General features: G+C 41.7%; 1 protein-coding gene across 1 annotated transcript; it reads right to left on the reverse strand.

Moving 5' to 3' along the window:
• Nucleotides 1–4,203: 4,203 nt before the first annotated feature.
• Nucleotides 4,204–13,743, reverse strand: LOC132773613 (cathepsin E-like). Its single transcript, XM_060772887.2, has 7 exons — nt 13,626–13,743; nt 10,910–11,028; nt 10,292–10,491; nt 9,162–9,284; nt 7,411–7,552; nt 6,673–6,771; nt 4,204–4,438 (listed from the first exon to the last, which is right to left on the reverse strand). Exons 1-7 carry the CDS (start codon nt 13,741–13,743, stop codon nt 4,274–4,276), a joined length of 966 nt encoding a protein of 321 aa, XP_060628870.2. The 3' UTR covers nt 4,204–4,273.
• Between the last annotated feature and the right edge of the window lie 7,604 nt (nt 13,744–21,347).

Here is a 21,347-nt window from a genome sequence, read left to right on the forward strand (position 1 = left end):
TCCCGGTCACCCACCCTCAGGTGGACGCATTCGAAATTTGTGGTCTGCGGGATGGGACTCCTGGTCAGATGGATGGAATCTCTATAGACCACTGCGACCCCGCCTCCCCGTCCTCCGGTTCTTGGTTGGTGTTGCACGGAGAAGCCTGGAGGACAAAGCTGGGAGAGGTTTACGCCCCCCGCTTCATCCAGCCAGGTCTCCGTGATGCACGCCAGATCTGCCCGCTCCTCCAGGATTAGATCCTGAATCCAGGTCGTTTTTCCGTTGACAGATCTGGCGTTCAACAACACCACCTTCAAACCAGAGGGCCCGCTCACCTGGTTACACCAATTTACCTTAGGAGACCGATTGGGAGTTGTTAATATGGATAAGCGGTCCGAATTAGGCCGAATTCGAGGTCTCCTTTTCCCGCATCTCCTCCTTCCCACCACGACCTCTATGGGGGCCCCTCAGCTAATGGAACACCTCCCCCCCTCCATGCCGCAGTCTAAAGACAAGATCTTGCTTTCTGCTTTGTTCGTTGTTTGATTTTTCGGTCCTTGCCAATATCCTTTCTCCCCCTCTTCCCCCCTCCCCACCTCATTTTTATTTACAGGCTCCAGCCCACCTCCTCCCCTGTCCCTTACACTATACAGTAGTAGCAGGGATAGTACACAAAGGGGGATGGGGGACCACATGGATAGCAGCAATACAAGGTGGTGTAAGATGTTCCGGCCACACCAATAGGACAGTTCAGAAAGTGCACAAGTTTTAGGTGCAGCACCGTCAGTAATACTAATTCAATCAGCAACTACGTGCTGTTGGGCGCATTTGTAAAGTGCTAGGTCTAAAGTGCAATGAGTGCCCTACATTAATTCGACGGTAGCTAAAGTAGCTAAAGTGCGGCACAGAGGGACAGGAAAGGGGCGAAAGTGCTAGTGCAGTTGGCGGCAGAGGCAGGCGCCTAAAGTGCTCTCTTACGTAAGGTGCTATATTTCGTATTTATATCATATTATCAACAGATAATAGCCCAGGAATGTACAAGCTGATGGTATATAATCACCCTCTTATGGGGCTGAGATGATGGCAAGTTAACTAAGTGCTGTTATGACCCAGATGGGGTCTCTAGACGGTTGGAATGAAGCGGATGGGGTTTCCGGAGATGGCAACTCGGCAATGGGACAGCACGGTTGGTCAGTTACAATATTACACACTCTGTACTAACACAGAGAGGGCTGGCATAAGGTCTACACAGAGGTCTATACAAAAGGCCAGCACAAAGGTCTCCCCAGAGGTCTACACAAAAGGTCTGCACAGAGGTCTACACAGAGAAGGCCAACACAATATGAGGTCTACACAAGAAGGTCAGCACAAAAATGTCTATCCAGGGGTCTGCACAGAGTCAGTCAGTCAGACCCTCTGCAGTCTCGTCGCTCTGTCCAGATGGAAGGATGGGACGGCCGTTCAGATGGTCCGGGCGGTGGTGCGGCCCATACAGCTCCCAGCGATGGCGGCTGCCCCCGGCCCGGCCCCTGTGGTGGTTTCGACTGGGCGGCAGTAGACTTGTCTGGGTGGTGGCAGCAGCCTAGCAGCAATGGCGGCCGCGGCCCAGCAGCAAGCTGGTGGTGGTGGCGGCCGCGGCGGCGGCAATGGTCTGGCCTGGTGGCAGCCGCGGCCTTGCGGTGGCTGCGGCCTAGCAGCTGGTGGCAGCTGCGGTCTGGCGGTGGCTGCGGCCTAGTGGGGGCGATGGCGGTAACGGCGGGGCTGCGCTGGACCAATCCCGAGCGGCAGTGACTCAGCAGTAGCAGAGCTGCAGCTCCACCGTGGCCTAGCGGGGATAGCGGCCGCGGCCTGATGGAAATGGCAGCGGCAGCCCCGGCAGCGGCGGCCTGGTGGTAGTCCAGCCCCCACAGTAGCAACGTACCCGTGGTGGCGGCCGCAGTGGCGGCAGCTTGGTGGAGTGACGGTCGCGGCGGCAGCAGCCCGGCAGTGGCCCCGCAGTGGGCGGCGGGGGTCTCGTCCGGCAGCGGCGCGGCTGGCAACGGCTTGATGGTGGCGGGCCTAATGGCGGCTGCGGCCTGGCGGCGGCTGCGGCCTGGTAGCACGGCGGCAGCAGCCCCAACGGCTCAGCGGCAGCCCGGCCCCTGTAAGGGGGCGTCGATAGCCTCGTCCGGCCCAGCGGCCTGGCGGTGGTCTGAGGGCGACAGCGTCCCAGCAGGGGCAGGAGTCCGGCGCCCTAGCGGCCTAGCGGCGATGGTAATGGCGGCCGGCGCTGGTAATGGCGACCGCGGCGGCGGCCCCAGCAGCCTGGCGGCGGTCCGAGGGCGGCAGCGTCCCAGCAGGGGCAGGAGTCCGGCGCCCTAGCGGCCTAGCGGCGATGGTAATGGCGGCCAGCGCTGGTAATGGCGACCGCGGCGGCGGCCCCAGCCGCCTGGCGGCGGTCCGAGGGCGACAGCGTCCCAGCGTCCCAGCAGAGGCAGGAGTCCGGCGGCCGGCGCCCAGCGGCAGCAAACCAAGAGACTGCGAGCAGCCGGCTGCAAGGTAGGCCGGCCGCGGTGTAATGGCGGCGGCGGTTGCTCTCCTTCTCCGCCGTCCCCTGCTTCTTTCTCTGTTCTCTCTGTTTTCCTGGGTCTCTCCCGGCTCTGCGCCCCTCTATAGGGAGCTTGAGGTCCAGGGGTCTCTCTCCCCTCAGTTTGAGGTGGATTGATGAGGGGGAGGCTCAGGATTCCTCCGGATTTTAGTTTTTAGAATTGAGCGGCTCTGTGTTCCCAGCTGCTTGCCTCCATACCGGAACCGGAGGAAATCTTCCATTTGAAGATACTCTGCTTCTAAGTTTGATTCTAATTGCGAGTTATCTGTTATCTGTTTAGCTATTACATATTAAAATAGCATCTCAAACCTAAATACAATTTCATGCACTTCATACCTACAGTATCTCATCTTCGCAGGTACCAGCCATGAATTGAAGTATCTTCTGTCTATTTATACTCTTTTTATCCAATGGATATAGTGCTAGGCTACCTGGAGATTTGACATCACCACCAATGAGATTTTACCTTGTCTTGGCCAATTACACAAGTTTTGTAATAGTCCATTTGTTCAAGGTTCATCATCCAATTGCTAATCAGATGTTATTGGCCTTTCAACAAGCCACCAGTCCAATACACATCTTCAATTGGCCACTGTTACTCTAGCTCCCTGCCATATTTTGCAGATATAAGGAACATGATTAATGGCTACTGTACCAATTCAATACACTTTTTGTTCCTTATTTTTTTGCCTCTCTAAAGTAGAATTCCCCATACTTTATCTTTAATTCATATTGACTGAACAGTATTTTTTCAAGGACAATGTTTTTAATTTCAAACAACTGATTTTAACTATACACATTTATTTACTTGATCAGTATGCATAAATTATTTCCAGATTTGCTGCTAATACCTAACTTCCAGAGACTTAACATTTGTAATATATATAGAAAAATATAGCATTCAGCCTGTGATCCTTTTACAATAGCAATGCAGAAAAATGCAACAACAAAGTAAGGAAGTTCAATCAATTAAAGTGTAGCCCTGCCTTAAATTAGTTACATGAGAAAGGAAAAATCTCTTCTGGGTCAGTGTGTAATTGTGATATAGCAGTTTGGGTTTACAAGTTGTCATTGCTCAATAAAGATGTATTTTTTTAAAGGAAGGACCAAAAGAGAAAGTACCTTTACAAAAAGGTCCAACATAAGTTGCATCTATGTTGTAGGACATAAGTTGCATCTACATTGTAGGTTTGACACCACTTTAACTGCCTTGGTTCAATGCTATGGAATCCTGCAAATTGTAGGGCCTTCCACACAGCCCTATTTCCCAGAATATGAAGGGAGACAATCCCACAATATCTGCTTTGAACTGAGTTATCTGAGTCCACACTCAGACAATGTGGGATTTTTTGCCTTGATATTCTGGGATATAGGGCTGTGAAGGGGCCCGTAGATTCACAAAGTCTATAGCCTTCATTGACAAAGAGTGCTGATGCCTCATCAAAGTACAGTCCCCATGATCCTATTGCATTGAACCATGTCAGTTAAAGTGGTGTCAAATTGCATTTATTCTACAATGTAGATGCACCGAGAATGGATGTATCCAAAAAAACCCAGAGGCAATCAAAATATTTTAATATTTACAAGAAAAGAATTATATTCATTGCATTCATAAAGGAAAGTGAGGCACAGATCCATATGATGAGAGTGCAGCTTTACTTCAGCTTCTCAGAGCCTGATTCAATTTTGATAAATCCAAGTGCCTTAAAGAACAACCGGAGCAAACCCAACTCTGTCATTCCCACGGTCAAACACAGAGTAGTATGATCTGAGAAAAACGTCCCCCAAGATCCATAATAAGCCACTTGGTGATTTCACGTCATGTTCATAAAAGCCACTTATGCACACCTGCGTTTCGTTGTCACTGAACTAATGGAAACAGAAATTAAACATGTGAAAGGAAATAATACTGACTTACATGAAAATAAAGTACTCATTCAAGTATGCATTTTCACCAAAACTTGGGGGAAATTAACTATAACACAAGCCAATAAGTATTTTTCATCAGATATAATCTTAGGTCAATCCTACAGAGTTTTTTGCGCTGAATTCAGATCTGTGTTTATTTTTTCTCTGTCTTGTGTATTTTTCAATGAGGCTAATTGAATAATTAATGCATTTACGCACTGATATTGATAGAATCTAACTGATATTATTTGATTAACCTAATCACAAAAACTACAGGCGATAGAGAAAAAATAAACACAGATCTGAACTCAGCGCAAAAAACTCTGGAAGAATGACATAAAATTATATCTGGTGAAAAATACTTGTTGGTTTGTGGTTAATTAGATTCTATTGATATTAGTGCATAAATGCATTAATAATTTGATTAGCCTCAGTGCAAAAACTACATGCAATAGAGAAAAAATGAACATAGATCTGAATTCAATGCAAAAACCTCTATAAGAATGACTAAAAATTATATCTGATGAAAAATACTTGTTGGGCTTGTGTTACACGAATATGATGTGAAATGTGCAGACTTTACAGTAGTCTTCTGAAATGTGCCATTTGTCATGTTTTAAAAAGTTGACGTGATGAATAAAAGACATATTTAAAACTTGATTTTAACTGTGCTACTCTCATTTCTGATGATTACAAAAAGTTAGATTTTGTTGACTTGTGTAATTCTCAGAATACACCAGTTTCATGGCCACATGGTGCCCAGAACTTTTACTTTCTTATTCTGTCACTATTGTTTTATTGAGAAGTAGCTTAAAGCATGTTAACAGATAACTGTTGTTGCTATGTGTGTTAAGTTGTTTCTGGTGGTCCAAACACACTTATCACGGAGCTTTCTTGACAAGATTTATTCAGAACAGGTTTGCTTTTGCCTTCTTCTGAGGTTGAAAGTGCAGCTTGTCCAAGGTCACCCATTGGGTTTCCGTGGTAGAGCAGACGTTTGAATGGGGTCTCCAGTCCTGGTCTAACATCCAAACCATTACACTACATTAGCTTTCTAACAGGTACATAATTCTCATAAATGATGAAAAAGGTGTAGTCCTGGGAATTTGATTACAGACATTTAGACTTTGACCTCCAACCATAATTTTCTTCAGTGAAGCCAGTAAAATATATTGTATTTATGTGAGTGTAATGTGTACCTTTCTTGGCTAAAACACATCACCAAATTTAAGATTCATTTCATATGCTTTGAGTGCTTTGAATGTGATTTTCCTGCTTCTTGGCTGGGGTTGAACTGGATGGCCCACAAGATCTCTTCCAGCTCAGTGGTTCTATAATTCTATGAATATGGTGATCTTAGGTAGAGTCAAAGTAAAAAAAGGGAAGCTACATCAGGAGTGCAGAGGAGAGGGCTTGGGAGGCAGGGAAGAAACCCAGAGGAGGCTATTCCTGTCAAGATGATTTTTCCAGTTGCCTCTTCTGAAATATATCCTACACGAACTGGTATTCATAGATGGTCTCCCATTCAAACTAGTGATGACCATGCTTTGTTTCCAAGATCAGATAGGACCTAGTGCCTTTGGAGTATTTAGTCCTATAATGGCACTTACTTCCAGTTAAACAGACAGGCTTTTCACAAGTTTTGCTTATAATTCTTTTTTGCAGTCATGTTTTTTTTTTCATGTGAGGAGTGACTTGAGAAACTGCAAGTCACTTCTGGTGTGATAGAATTGGCTGTCTGTAAGGACGTTGCCCAGGGGATGTTTTGATGTTTTACCATCCTTATGGGAGGCTTCTCTTATGTCCCCGCATGGGGAGCTGGAGCTAACAGAGTGAGCTCATCTGCGCTCTCCCTGGATTCGAACCTGCAACCTGTCAGTCTTTAATCCTGCCAGCACCAGGGTTTAACCCATTGTGCCACCGGGGGCTCTGCATTCATGGTGATACAGTTCTAAGTGGATTTGGGTACTAATGTCTAGAGCCCCAGCCAAGCTGTTTTAGGGTGCATCTACACTACAGAATTAATGCAATTTGACACGACTTTAATTGCCATGATTGATTGAATGCAATGCAATCCTGGGATCATTAATAAGGGAGAATTATTATGGTTCCTCCTTGAATGCAGAGCTAAAAATAGACATTGCCAACTATGACCCACCTCCATGAAAAGCATGAGACCAAGAAACAGGACTTACCTTAAGGGTATAGGCCTCTGGAGTAAGAGGGTAGGGGATCCCATTGATTGTGAAAGTGACGTCTGGTATCGTATTGAGGTTACTGCATTCTACAATATACTGTGTGAAACAATGGATGTAAGTAGGTACTAAAGTAGGCTAAATACAAAGTTAAAGCAAAACGTGCTAACCCATGTATTTGAGAAAGGAAATGCACACAACTATATACACATTCCTGTGAATTGTCCTGAGAGACGTAAGGAAAGCTGATTTAAGTTTCACCTCCAACATGCATACAACCACACAAAGGAAAAGCAGCTTGAAAAGGACAAACTGGAATAGAAAAATAGTTGTTAAAAAAAATATCAGTTAGAAAGGGATAAGTAAATTCCTACTTTTTTGTGCGTTCAGAATGCACCTCTTTCTTGCTGGTGTTGCTGTTCATTGAACACAATTGCTCTTTGGATTTTTTAAAAATACATGTGTTGTGTGTATTTTGTCTCTCAACAGTATTCCAATTAAAATCCAGGAACCCAGTATTTTACACGCTCACACACACACACACGGGGAAAGCAAGCAGGCTAACCAAATGATAAATACAAAGGATAGAAAACCTATGGTCAGCCAAAAGTAAAAGATATAATAGGAAGCCGGGGGGTGGGGGACGACAACAGGATGGGATGGGACTACAAGGGTTGTTCCAAGTGACAGGGCACCAGATCTAGCAATTGTGCAGAGATCCCAAAATGGGTGTCTTACCATTCCTTCTACAAGTTGTGCACTGATTGAGTGATGCAATTGCGTTATGTCCTCAGATGGACCAACCAGGAAAGAAGTCCCTGTGTCCACAATAGCCTGGCAGCCTTCTGCACAGAATGCAATTGTCCCTCTTACCTGGATACTGATGGGGAAGAAGATGAAATAAGCATCAAAGAAAAGGAAATTTTATGGTGTTCCTGTATCTCTAGCATCAAGTGACTTGAGTGGAATACAATTCTCTTACTTTTACTTTTAATGTATCATACCTTAAAGAGCAACAGCAGGATAACGTCAAAGTCATTTTCACGGAGGGCCACATCAACCTTATGGTTACCTTCCAAGGTCATTTGTAATTGTAAGACTGTTACCCTGCCACTGAAGGCCTTGCAGGTCCTATTAAATGACCTGGCAGGCTGGATTCGGCGCATGGCCCTTGTGTTTGCCTTCAGATATGATACATTTCCAGAACTTGATTGTGATAAGCTGCTTAGGGAAAAGCAACTGGTTTTCCATTGCTAAAATGTTTATAGGTTGAATACAGGTTGAAAAGCTTAGAATCAGAAGTGTTTTGGATTTGTTTGGTTTTTTGTTGTTGTTTTATACAAATTTTGGAATACATGTCAAATATTCCGTATCTAAAGAGCTTGGGACCAAAAGTATTTTGGATTTAAGATATTTTTAAAATTTGAAATATTTGTACTTACATATATATACAGAATGAGATCTCTTGGGGATGAAAACCAAAGGTTAAACATGAAATTCATTTAAGTCTCATGTACACATTGTACTTTTGCACACTGTTGTTAATACTTTTGTACAAGAAACGAAGTTTTTGTACATGGACTCATCAGAAAACACAGGGGGTAACTATCTCAGGGTGGTTCCACATAGTCCTTTAATCTGGGAGCAATTTTGTTTTAAAAATGCAATTGCTTCAGTTCTAGTCCACACACCTTGCAGAAAGTGTCTGCTTTTCTGGGATGGGAGGGGGGAGGTGTCCATGTGCCCTTGCCAGTCTTTCCAGCAGGGCATCAGGATACAAAAGAAAACCCTTTAAAAAAGCCTTTAAAAAGGAAAATAACTCACCATTTCCCCCCTTCTCCAGAGCTCTTCTGGCATGTACCAATGATGTGTCAGGACAAGGGGAGGAGGAGCAATTTTCCCCCTTCTAATGGTGCATCATTGGTACATGCCAAAGGGGAATGGCAGTTGACTGAGTTATTTTCCTTTTTAAAGGTTTTTAAAGGGGTTTTGGGAGGGAGTGGTGGCTATCTCCAGGAGCCCAAGAAACCTGAGACAGATGCTAGACAGCCCACACACCTGGAAAGACTCAGGTCTTCTGAAAGACCCAGGTTTTTCCAGCAAAGAAATTACCTCAGCACAAAGCAGGGGTTTCCTGCTTTGTGTCGAAAGCATTCATTTTTCCGTGTTGTCTGGATGCCCCAGAAGAAAACACAGGAAGGTGTGCACAATAGATGCTGTCTGGATGCACCCTCAGCCACTGATGTGGACAATTTTGGACTTTAAAGGATTTCAGAGTTCAGAACTCTTAATAAAGAATGCTCAACATGTACTACATTTTAGTCTTTTGAAAATGCTTTTATTGCTTTGCTTTATTGTTTTAAATTAAAATAATTTTACTTAGATGCTGCCCTGAGATTTCTTCTGAAGCACCGGAATATTAGTATTGTAATTAATTAATTTCTGTTGTCATTCTGGACAATAACCCCCCCCCCCCCCTACACACTTACTTATCTATTTGTATCTGCCAGAATCCTTTCTGAGTGACTGGAGTCCAGTTGAGATTTCCAATGAAAAAAGAGGGATCATAGCCACCAAAAATCAGCTCACCTCCTATGTAATCATCTGGGTTCCTGGATGGGAGCAAAATATAATTTAATGTGGTCTTTTTCTTCAGTGTAATTTTATTTTTAAAAATTGGATTTCCAAATGAGAAAAAACATTTTTATTGTCCGCATCCCCTGACTCAAGGCTGGAGAACGTGCCTCTCTCCAAGTGGTCTGAAGGTTTCCAAATCCCTCAATTCAGGTGACCCTAACCATGCCCCATTCTGTTGTTGTTGTTCATTCGTTCAGTCGTCTCTGACTCTTTGTGACCTCATGGACCAGCCCATGCCAGAGCTCCCTGTCGGCCGTCACCACCCCCAGCTCCTTCAAGGTCAGTCCAGTCACTTCAAGGATGCCATCCATCCATCTTGCCCTTGGTCGGCCCCTCTTCCTTTTGCCTTCCACTTTCCCCAGCATAATTGTCTTCTCTAGGCTTTGTTGTCTCCTCATGATGTGGCCAAAGTACTTCAACTTTATCTCTAGTATCCTTCCCTCCAATGAGCAGTCGGGCTTTATTTCCTGGAGAACGGACTGGTTGGATCTTCTCGCAGTCCAAGGCACTCTCAGAACTTTCCTCCAACACCACAGTTCAAAAGCATCAATCTTCCTTCGCTCAGCCTTCCCTAAGGTCCAGCTCTCACATCCGTAGGTTACTACAGGGAATACTATGGCTTTGACTAGGCAGATCTTTGTTGCCAGTCTGATGTCTCTACTCTTTACTATTTTATCGAGACTGGACATTCTAGGGCACTGATATTTTGTTGGTTTTTCTCTCAACTAAAAAGCTGGCAGAAGAGCTGTGCGTGCAAACTGAGAAATAGGAATGCTTGTATGCAACAATAAATAAATAAATAAATAAATAAATAAAAATTAAAAAATCTCCCCACCATTGCAAATGGAGCAGAGCCACAGAGTGCATCTATAATTTTTGACTCTAATTCTGCTCTGGCTGCACCAATTGCTGGAATTTAGAGCCATGTTGATTTCAACCCAAGAAGAGCCAGGGGTTGTCATTAGACATCCAATGCCCATACCTGTTCAAGTAGAAGGAGAATATTGGCAGCTCCACCACATTTTGAGCGATCATATTATCAAACATTGGGGTCATCCCATCAGGTGCCAGAGATGGGTAGGCCAGACCAGCAATCCCGTCAAAGCTTGCATTCCAAAAGGGGTCAGCAGTCTCTGTGACAATCTCCAAAAACTGCTGGTTGGAAACAGTGCTTCCCTTAACCTAAAGATCATAAAATATGTTAATGAAATCAATTCATTATTATCTAGTAGATGTGCAATAAAAATGCATCACTTTTTATACTGTAGTTTTGCAACAGACCAGTTACTTTGCAACCCTTGAGGAAGGTTCAGAGCCTTTGCCAACCTCACGCTACTCCCAAGGCTGGATTTCCCCTCACTGATCAGTCACAGGGAAACCATTTGCAGGCTGCATCTGGTCCGTGAGCCATATGTTGTGTGGGTTTACTCGATGTGGGTTTATTTCTACAACCTCCTGTACTGGAGGATATAGAGATTCAGAGAGAGAACACTTATCTAGGCATTTGTAGCTCCTCCAGAGCAATTCCACAGTATGTTATCATATAGGGTATAATAGCTCATAAACAACTCCCCTCAACCACCAACTTGCAGTCACTCACAGTCACTTGATCGGCTCCAGTAAATCCTATTACTCTCCCAGATTCATATGCAAAGCAAAGCCTTTCTCCAATTTCAGTGTAGGTGCTGGATTTTGTAGGGTGAAATTTGGAATGCTTATCTATAGAAAAACAAACAAAACAACAACCAGGATCCTTTGTGTGAATTGCAAATGGAGAAAGCCTAGAATCTACCATGTCTTAAAGACAGCAAATTGATACAGCAAGAAGCTTATCAAACAGCAGCAATATATGCATTTTGCCCACTCTTTCCTTATTTTTTCAAAATAACTAATTGATTTACCATCTACTAAAATGAGACTGCCTTCTACATCTGGTGGGGACAAGAGACAGGACCTTCTTGGTGGTCACCCCCTGCCTGTGGAATTCACTCCCCAGCAAGATTAGATCAGCGTCCTCCCTCCTTTCCTTTAGGAAAAAACTAAAATCATGGTTTTGGAACCAGGCCTTTGGCTAGTGGGTGCAGTAGCACTTTGAATGTGGAACTGGACCATACGACTGTTATGATAATTGAAAATGGCTATGTGGCTATGTGATTATGTGATTGTATAACTAATGTTACTGTTTTTAATCTTTTATGCATTTATGGTTTTATACTGTTGTTATTGATATTGTGGCATTGAATTGCTGCCTATGTTAGCTGCTCTGAGTCCCCCCCCCCCCCGGGGTTGAGAAGGGTGGGGCGTAAACATTGTAAATAAAATAAATAAAATTCTACATGGGCTTGGCAAATTTAACAAGGTGCATCCAGGGTCTCCAAAGGAAATTAGAGTCTGTTTTTGTAATTTCTCAGTTCTAGAAGATATTTCCCATTATATTTTAGAATGTACACTGATATTAGAGGTATATCTCTCCGTTGCAGATGCAAGTGATAAGATGGGCTGCGGTTACCTCTGAAAAATGGTGTCCTTTGTTGAATATGTAACTTTTAGGGCTGCTAAATTCTTAGCTTTGGCTTTACGCTTGCATGCAGAGACCTAAGTAGATGGTTGGGATATAATGGCAGTTTACTGCCCTATTTCTTCGATTCTAAGACATGCTTTTTCCCATATAAACATATCTAAAAATGGGTTGCATTGTAGAATCAATGGTGTGTGTGTGTATAAACACACACACATGCCCTCGATTCTAAAATGATAAATCTTCTTTCTAACGGTGGTACTGGAATTAGTGTGCATTTTACAATAGAAGTCTCAGAATCTAAGAAATATGGTAATTGCAATTTGAAAAATTGACTGACTGACTTTTGAGTAAAAATTCATTTTCTGTATTGAAAATTCACCTTCATATTAACTCCCTTCCATTCATTTTGCATGGTGATTATAGCTTCAGAATGTAGTCTTTTGCTATCATTTATTATTATAAACGGGCCCTCATGTAGATGGACAATATTACAGCCTGAAAAAGTGAGAATTTATTTATTTATTTACCATCTATGTATTATGTATGGTAGTAATAATCCCTTCAACCTTATCTCTAATTATACTTCTTGTGAAGTGAGATACATTCTGTGATCGTATGCTATTTTGTCCTGATTACCAGATCTAGGGGTACATCTAACCTGTAGAAATAATGCAGTTTGACACCACCTTAATGGCTATGGCTCAATTATATGGAAGCTGTAGTTTTACAAGGTCTTTCATCTTATCTGCCAAAGACAATTCCCATGTTTCCATAGCATTGAGCCAGGGCAGTTAAAGTGGTGTCAAACTATGTCAGTTCAACAGTATAGATGCACCTATGTAGACCACTAGTAACATCTTTCTCGTGGCAATTGTTACAGTCTGAGGACCTGATCACATTATAAAATACTCTGTTTCTGAGACTGTTTAAGAATGATTTCGAACAGGTCCCATCACACGATGTTTGCCCCATCCTCTCAGTATTCTGTTGGAATCTGTCTGCAAAGCTTCGCAGAAATGGATTATTTGCAGACAGAATTCTAATTGTGTGTGTGTGTGTTTTTTTTAAAAAAAAAACAACTACATATTCTTCCATTGCTGAAGCGCTGGTTTTGTGTGTGATAGGAAAATTTGTATGCATCCCATCAGCAACAATACTTTTTAAATGGTCATAGAATGATGTAGGGAATGTTTTGAATGGATTGGGAGGAGCCAGCCTTCTGTGGTGTGATGAGTCAAAGCGCAGTATTTTCTGAAGATAAGGATCATAGTAATTGGGTGTGATGGGGTCAGTATGCATCCCATCTGAAAACAATGTACATCCAGTCATAAAAATGCATACTGATCGAAATGAGTATTCCCTAATGTGATAAGGTTCTGAGTCCTTTGTGCCCCATAGAAATCAAAGCATAGCAAAACAGCCATGCAACAGGCAAAGATCTGTAGAAGGAACGAGAAAATTTGCCCAATCCTCATGGAGAACAACTCCACAAGAAAGTCTCACCACAGGAGAGCAGCTGCCACAGAGAAGAACTCAAAGCAGTGCTTCTAGACTACAACACCCAGAATCCTTAGCCAGCATAACCCCTTCTTCTCACTTCTTTAAAGTGAGTTTATTTATGCAAGTGTTTTAGATTCAACAAGCTCAGTTGCTGCCTTAGCCACAAATACATTCAACAAGGTGAACACCAGTATTTATGCCTTTAAAGTTTGTGAATTGATTTCTTTATATGTAACAAAAATACACAGCCTATTTCTTCTGTTCCCTCCCTCCTCTGTCCCACAGAAATTCATACCACAAGCTTTGCTGATACAGTAATGAGACGGTATACAAAGGTTGGAGGAACCGGTGTCAAAAATCACTGTGAAATTCTGAGGAGGAGTCCCAATAGAAATCTCTCCAAAATATTCCATCTAAGATGAAAGGGAGAGAAAAAAAAACAGAAATTTAGTTTGACCAGGAAAGTGCTCAATAAATCCATGTAAACAGAATCTGATGACCATGTGTGGAGTATATCACAGCACACTTCTCTATGTTCTCTCTTTCTCTTTGTATCTCTTGACAGAGAGACAGAAACATAACACACTATGGGTATCTATTTTGACTAAAGTTTAAAAGTCCAAAACAGAATTAAATTGGTAGCTCATAGAAATTGATAAATTAAGGTAAATTGTCATAGATCTTCCCTGGATTTATAAATGTTCTGTTGAAAATTGTGGCACAAAATTTATTTTTAACACATTCAAGAAAATTTTTATTAGTGCCAAGTTTGTGTCATTTGCTGCTGCCATCTCTTTGCTACCCATGATGATACCATTTCAACTCATAACTTACATATGAATAGCTGCTGAGCTGCTCTTTAATTTGCAGAAAAGCTGAGTTCTCCTGGGCATATAAAATCCTATCTCGTTTGTATTTTTTCAAAGGCTGAGGCAGTTGTTTGTGTTTTCTCAAAGGTTTTTGCAAAGATTTGTGCCTTTTCAGTGGAATTCTGCAGAAAGAAAGAAAAACCCATATAATTTATGCTGTATTATGAACTAAGATGATTTATTTTAAAAATATGAATTATTATTACAGTGGTCAATATTTTATGCTCCTTATGGGTTTCTCATATCTTGAAAATTCTTGTTATGGTACCAACTCCTTGTTATGGTATCAACTCCAGGATATGATGTAATGATTCTGCTTGTGCATTACAGCAGTTCATGAACCATAATAATAATAATAATAATAATAATAATAATAATAATAATAATTTTTATTAATTACCCACTTCTTTTGGTTCGAAGCAGGGCACAATGTAGTTACATACATCTATAGCATCATGTTACTGCTGAGTGTCTCTCCGAACATTTTGAAAGGTGTTTCATCATATTACAATAGATATGGAATACTGATGCACTCAAAATGACAAAATAGCAAAAAAAATAATGGTACAACACCCCCAGGTGTGGAACCCCCGGTGGCGCAGTGGGTTAAAGCCCTGTGCCTGCAGGATTGAAGACCGACAGGTCGCAGGTTCGAATCCGGGGAGAGGCAGATGAGCTCCTTCTATCAGCTCCAGCTCCTCATGTGGGGACATGAGAGAAGCCTCCCACAAGGATGATAAAACATCAAATCATCCTGGCGTCCCCTGGGCAACGTCCTTGCAGATGGCCAATTCTCTCACAACAGGAGCTCCTGACACGACAACCCCCCCCCCCCCCCAAAAAAAACACCAGGTGTTCCAGAAGGATATCATGGTCAATGATATCAAAAGCTGCTGAGTGGTCTAGAAGCACCAACAGAGACACACACCCCTTGTCACTGTTGAGACAAAGATGATCATCCACTAAAGCAACCATAGTCGTCTTAACTCTTTAACCTGCTCCGAAGCCAGTTTGAAATGGATCAAGGAAGTGCTTGTCATCCAAGCCTGCCCTAAAACATTACAGGGCATTTAAATGGTATATGGGGTCTTGATGACTGTCTATGGTGATGTAAGCGTCTTCAATAGCTTCTAAGAGTTAAAGAAAAACTCAAGAAAAATACTTACCTTTGCAGTCCACTGACCAGCCAAATGTAAAATAATGCAAGGATTAGCCACTTCATCGTGACAGTACAGGTATTATACAGTCCTTGGCTTCGAACAACTGAACAAAAACTATATTTTTATACCTACATGCCCAACCCAATCACTGTGATAAAACTGAAGATAAACCAATGAGAATGTTGTATCATGATGTCCATGGAATATATATTAGTCACTGTACATTTTTTAAACATTGAAACAGGAAAGAGTTGGAAATTGCAAGTGTTATAGGTGTGTTATAGGCAGGGATAACCTGACTCACCTGTTTATTGCTTACATTTATTGCCCTCTCTATCTGGAAGTTCTGAGTTCAAATAGTTATGAACCAGCCCATTGTCTTTTTATAGGGTTTATTAAATTATACATAAAAAGTTAAAGAGAAATTATGCGATCATACAAAACAGCACAATGAAAGAGATTGAAGAAGGAATAATGTAAAAGAAGAAAAGGGAGAATTATTGAATATATATAAGAATATATACCATACATACATACATACACAAATGACTGCAATTAAAAATAATCAAACACTAACTGCTCTCAGATTAAAACCCAATACTAAGACATTAAATTAAACTAAACTCTAAATAATGACTAACACTGAATCCACAATCCAAATTGTAATGGATTATTAAGGAAAAATATCAGAAAAGGGGAGAATATTACTTTACCATTACAAATCCAATTAGGTTTATTAATATCAATGACCAGAAATTATGGCATTCTTATAGCTCAAAAAGTCCATTAGTCGCTTCCAGCTTTTCAGAGAATCTTCAATTGATTTATCCTTTCAGATCCATGTTAACTTGGCGATATGGGCCAACTATGACAATGCTTTAACAATACATTCATAGATCATCTGGCAACCTATTGGGAGTTAAATATCATCTTTACATAACAACTATAACATCTATAAATAACAACTATAATAGAATGTATATAATATTTTGTTACGTTAATAGTCAGAATAAGCATTATATCTTTAGTTCATAATTTTCCCATTACATCAATTTGAACAACATGCCTAAAATGTTGAGCCCACTATATAATCCTTTATCTTTACCAGTTCATTTTTCATCTGTAATTTTTAAAAATGTTCATTTTTCATCTGTAATTTTTAAAAATGTATAATCAAAATGTATAATCCACTGGTGGTGCAGTGGATTAAACCGCTGAGCTGTTGAACTTGCTGATTGGAAGGTCAGGGGTTTGAATCCATGGAGCAGGGTGAGCTCTTGCTACTAGCCCCAGCTTCTGGTAACCAACAGTTTGAAAACATGCAAGTGTGAGTAGATCTATAGATACTGACCTAGTGGGACGGTAACAGTGCTCCGTGCAGTCGTGCTGGCCACATGACCTTGGAGGCATCTACGGACAATGCTGGCTCTTTGGCTTAGAAATGGAGATGAGCACCACCCCCCAGAGTTGGACATGATTGGACTTAAAGTCAAGGGGAAACCTTTACCTTTACTATACTCAGCTAATACATGAAACCATAATAATGCATATTTATTATTTTGAGAACATTGGTTCTCATTACATTTGTTTAATATGAAAATTGTAAAGTTTTTCTTTCCATACATTTTAATAAATTAATGTTTGACTATTTTGGTTATTGTAAGTTAACACGTAATGCCACATTTCATGAAATCTTTTTTGTTAGCATCTTTGGAGTCATGCACATTGCCCACCATTTAGTAATACCCTCTTCTTGGTTTTGTTTCAAAAATAAATTGATGAAGAAATGGAGGACAAAGTGACTTAAATTATTATATTTTTGCCTTTTGAGGCATGTTTTCCATCAGTGAGGGGTATGGATATATATTTTGCATAGAAATTAGCTAAAAACATTGAAACAGAGTCTGAGTTTGCTTACAGCAGAGCAGGAGGTTTCATGGAACCCCTAGGACACATTTTCTCTAAAAGATGATGTTTTATTGACTTAAGCAGCAACTCAGATCTCTTTCACACTACACAACCATAATACTTTTATAACACTTTAATTGCGAGGGCTGCATCCCAAAGAACCATGGGATTTGCACTTTGTTTAGGAACAAGAGACCTTGAAAAAGTAATTATAAGTATCACATGAAATGTCAGATCCCAGGATGTTACAGAATGGAACCATGGGAGATAAGATAGTATCTTTTGCAATTGTGTAGGAATTGTAGTGCTGTAATTGTGTTGTCCATGATGGCATGATGGCAACAGTCTTCGACAGCAATGGCTCCCAAAGTGACCCATTTAAGGTGGAATCAGGTGTCAAACAGGGATGTGTTATTGCCCCAACCTTATTTTCCATCTTCATCACTATGATACTTCATCTTGTTGATGGGAAGCTTCCCACCAGAGTGGGAATCCAAAACCAAGGTTATAGCAACATCTGTTATAGAACTCCAATATGCTGATGACACCTGTGTGTATTCAGAAGAAGACCTACAAGCCACTCTAAACACCTTCTCAGAAGCATACAAGAAGCTCGGCCTGTCATTGAACATCGAGAAAACCAAAGTGCTCTTCCAGCAGTCACCAGCCAATCCCTCTCCAATGCCAGAAATACAGCTTAATGGTGTAACATTAGAAAATATTGACCATTTCAGCTACCGTGGCAGTCACCTCTCCACAGAAGTCAACACTGACAGTGAAATACAACACCGCCTGAGCTCTGCGAGTGCAGCATTTTCCCCAATGAAGCAGAGAGTGTTTGAGGACTGGGACATCCATGGGGATACCAAGGTGCTTGTTTATAAAGCTATTGTCCTCCCAACCATGCTATACGCCTGCGAGACATGGACAGTCTACAGACGTCACATGCAACCCCTGGAATAATTCCATCAGCGTTGCCTCCAAAAACGCCTGCAAATCTCTTGGGAAGACAAGTGGACAAATATCAGTGTGCTGGAAGAAGCAAAGACCACCACCATTGAAGCAATGGTCCTCCGCCATCAACTCCACTGGACCGGCCACATTGTCTGGATGCCTGACCACCGTCTCCCAACAGTTGCTCTACTCTGAACTCAAGAACGGAAAACAGAATGTTGGAGGGCAGGAAAAGAGATTTAAAGATGGGCTCAAAGCCAACCTTAAAAACTGTGGCATAGACTTCACTTCACTTCACTTTATAGACATGGAGAACTGGGAAGCCCTGGCCCTTGAGCACTCTAACTGGAGGTCAGCTGTGACCAGCAGTGCTGTAGAATTTGAAGAGGCATGAATGGAGGACGAAAGAAATGTGCCAAGAGGAAGGCATGTCAAGCCAACCCCGACCGGGACCGCCTTCCACTTGGAAACCAATGCCCTCACTGCGGGAGAAGATGCAGATCAAGAATAGGGCTTCACAGTCACCTACAAACCCACCGCCAGTACACTGGTCTTGGAAGACAATCCTACTCAGACAACGAGGGATCGCCTAAGTAAGTAAGTAGCTATAATTGTGTAGGGAGCTTGAAAATGCGAGCCATACTTTAAAGTGACTTTTGGTTGGAGTCTTTTCCTGAGGAATGTCTTCTTGTCCTTTCCAAGTTACTGCATAAATACTGGGTCACACTGACTTCCAAATATGATTTAATGGACGTATATATTAATGGTGTCCTTTAAAATAAATCATTTGAGAAGTTAAGATGACTGTTATAGTGATGCTCTGATAAATTTCAATAGTTTATTGAAATTAAACACAGAAATTAAACAATGTGATCTTCTTCCCCTTCCTTTTCCACTACTTTAGGTTTAGTTCCATTCACACCAGGGATAGGACTCATTTGGTCCTCCTCATGTTGTTGGACTTAGAAGCCCTGAGAAGCATAGCCAATGGTAAGACATGTTGGGAGTTGCAGCTTAACAAGACCCAGAGGGCTGCACAAATCCCACCTCTGGGTAAGCTAACACAGAGTCACTCTCGGTTATAACTGACAGAACTTTCTCATCCTTACTCTCTCACAGAAACAAGAAAACAAAGTCTTAGCACTGTACTCCCATATAACTGCATGTACTGCCACAATTCACAATGCTTGCCCAGACACGTTTGCATGAGTTATTTCATGTCTTGTCTCCTCTTCTCCATCAACTTCATATTCATTCATTTGTGATAGATAATTTCTTCCTCTTCACTGTCTGAGACTGTCCTACATAACCATTATCAGATGGTAGGGGGTCTCTAAGCAGCAAAGGAAAGTACAGGCAGTCATTGAGTTACAGACATCCGACTTACGAAAGACTTATAGTTAAGAACAGGGATGAAACAACAGGAAGTGTGAAGAATCTACCCCTTCAAAGAAAAATTCACTCCTGAAAGAGTTATCATGGGGAAAAGATGTTTCCACTAAAGCTTTATCACCAAGCCTTAGCAATCCAGATTTAGTCTTGAGCTAAAATGTTCCCGTGGACTGTTGGTGGGCTGGATTCAACCCATGGGTCTTGAGTTTGACACATGTACACTATGCTGTGCTGACTAGTTTCTGTTTTTAATAACACCCCCACTGAGATATCTGCACACATGCACCCCATGTGCATGAAGCAATGTAACATTTGTAGCTATGCAAAACTGCCTGTGACTGATTTTTTTCATTGTGTTAGTGGGTGTTTGCAATTTCCTCTTGCACATTTCTTTGGTTTTCGGATCACTATCAAACCCAAGCAATAGATCTCACACTGCAGTAAAGAATGAAATGTCTGAGGATGACTGCCACTTAAGCAAGATTCTATATGGTAGGCACCACTACAAAGCAGGATTATTTATGACACAACTAGCCGGAGAAAGCATCAAAGAGTGGAAATTCCTAACTGAATGGGTAAATAGAAATGGAAGGAGGCTGGAGCTGAAAATAAAGGAAATGAGTTTCTATATCAAGGCTGTGGTAATTTTTGCAGAAACTATAAACTAGGTTGTCGCCTTTTTATCTGTATAGTCACTCTCACTACATGACTTTAATGAATAATCAAGACAGACTTTTCAGTAGGATTGGAGAGAAAAGAAGCTGCACTCTTTATATACTGTACAACTTGCAAATGTGTGGTTGATTTGCAAATTTAATAAATATAGAAAATATGATGTGAATTACTAGTTAAACTTCAGGTCCATCTCACTCACTGTTTTGTAGATTTATTGATGGGCAAAAACACTACAAGTTTTCAGTTAAGAGTCTTTCTTCTGTTGTACCAGGAGTGGAAAGGAGCCGCTATGGCAAAATGGATCAAACCCTTGTGCTGGCTGGACTGCTGACCTGAAGGTTGCCGGTTTAAATCTGTGAGATGCGATGAGCTCCTGCCTGTCAGCTCTAGCTTATGGGGACATGAGAGAAGCCTCCCAGCAGGATGGTAACACATCCGGATGTCCCCTGGACAACATCTCTATAGACTGCCAATTCTCTCACACCAGAAGCTACTTGCAGTATGTTCTCAAGTCACTTCTGATACAATTTAAAAAAAATAACCAGGAGCAGCCACAAACCAGATGTGTCTTATTATATACAAGCCATAAGCATGATCCCTTAGCTATAGCTGTTCTACCCCATGCTTACATCTTTTGCAAAACGGATAGACGACATCTTGCAGAACATCAGAAAATGCTTAATCAACAGGGACGAGTGATCTTTATCAGTACCTGGAGTTGTCTGTGAAACTGCACAGCTACTTGACAAGTTGTGCAATTGTGAGCATTTTCCTTTGAGGCAAGGGAGATTCTGACAGTACTATAAGCATCATGCAATAATCTCCTAATAATGCATCTACATTATGCATTTAAACATCCAAAATTCCATGGTATAGAATTCTGGGAAGATTTGTTGCTCTACTGCAACAATTCACAAGAATGGACTAGAGCTTCCTAACATAGAATTCTAAGTATCTCACCAAACTACAAATCACAAAATACCATGAGAGGATGTCCTGATGGTTGTAGTGGTTTCCAACTTTGATAATGGTGGTGTCACTGTGTAGTGTAACTATTTT

The sequence above is a fragment of the Anolis sagrei genome, chromosome 4 (assembly GCF_037176765.1).
Source record: "Anolis sagrei isolate rAnoSag1 chromosome 4, rAnoSag1.mat, whole genome shotgun sequence".
NCBI lineage: Eukaryota > Metazoa > Chordata > Lepidosauria > Squamata > Dactyloidae > Anolis > Anolis sagrei.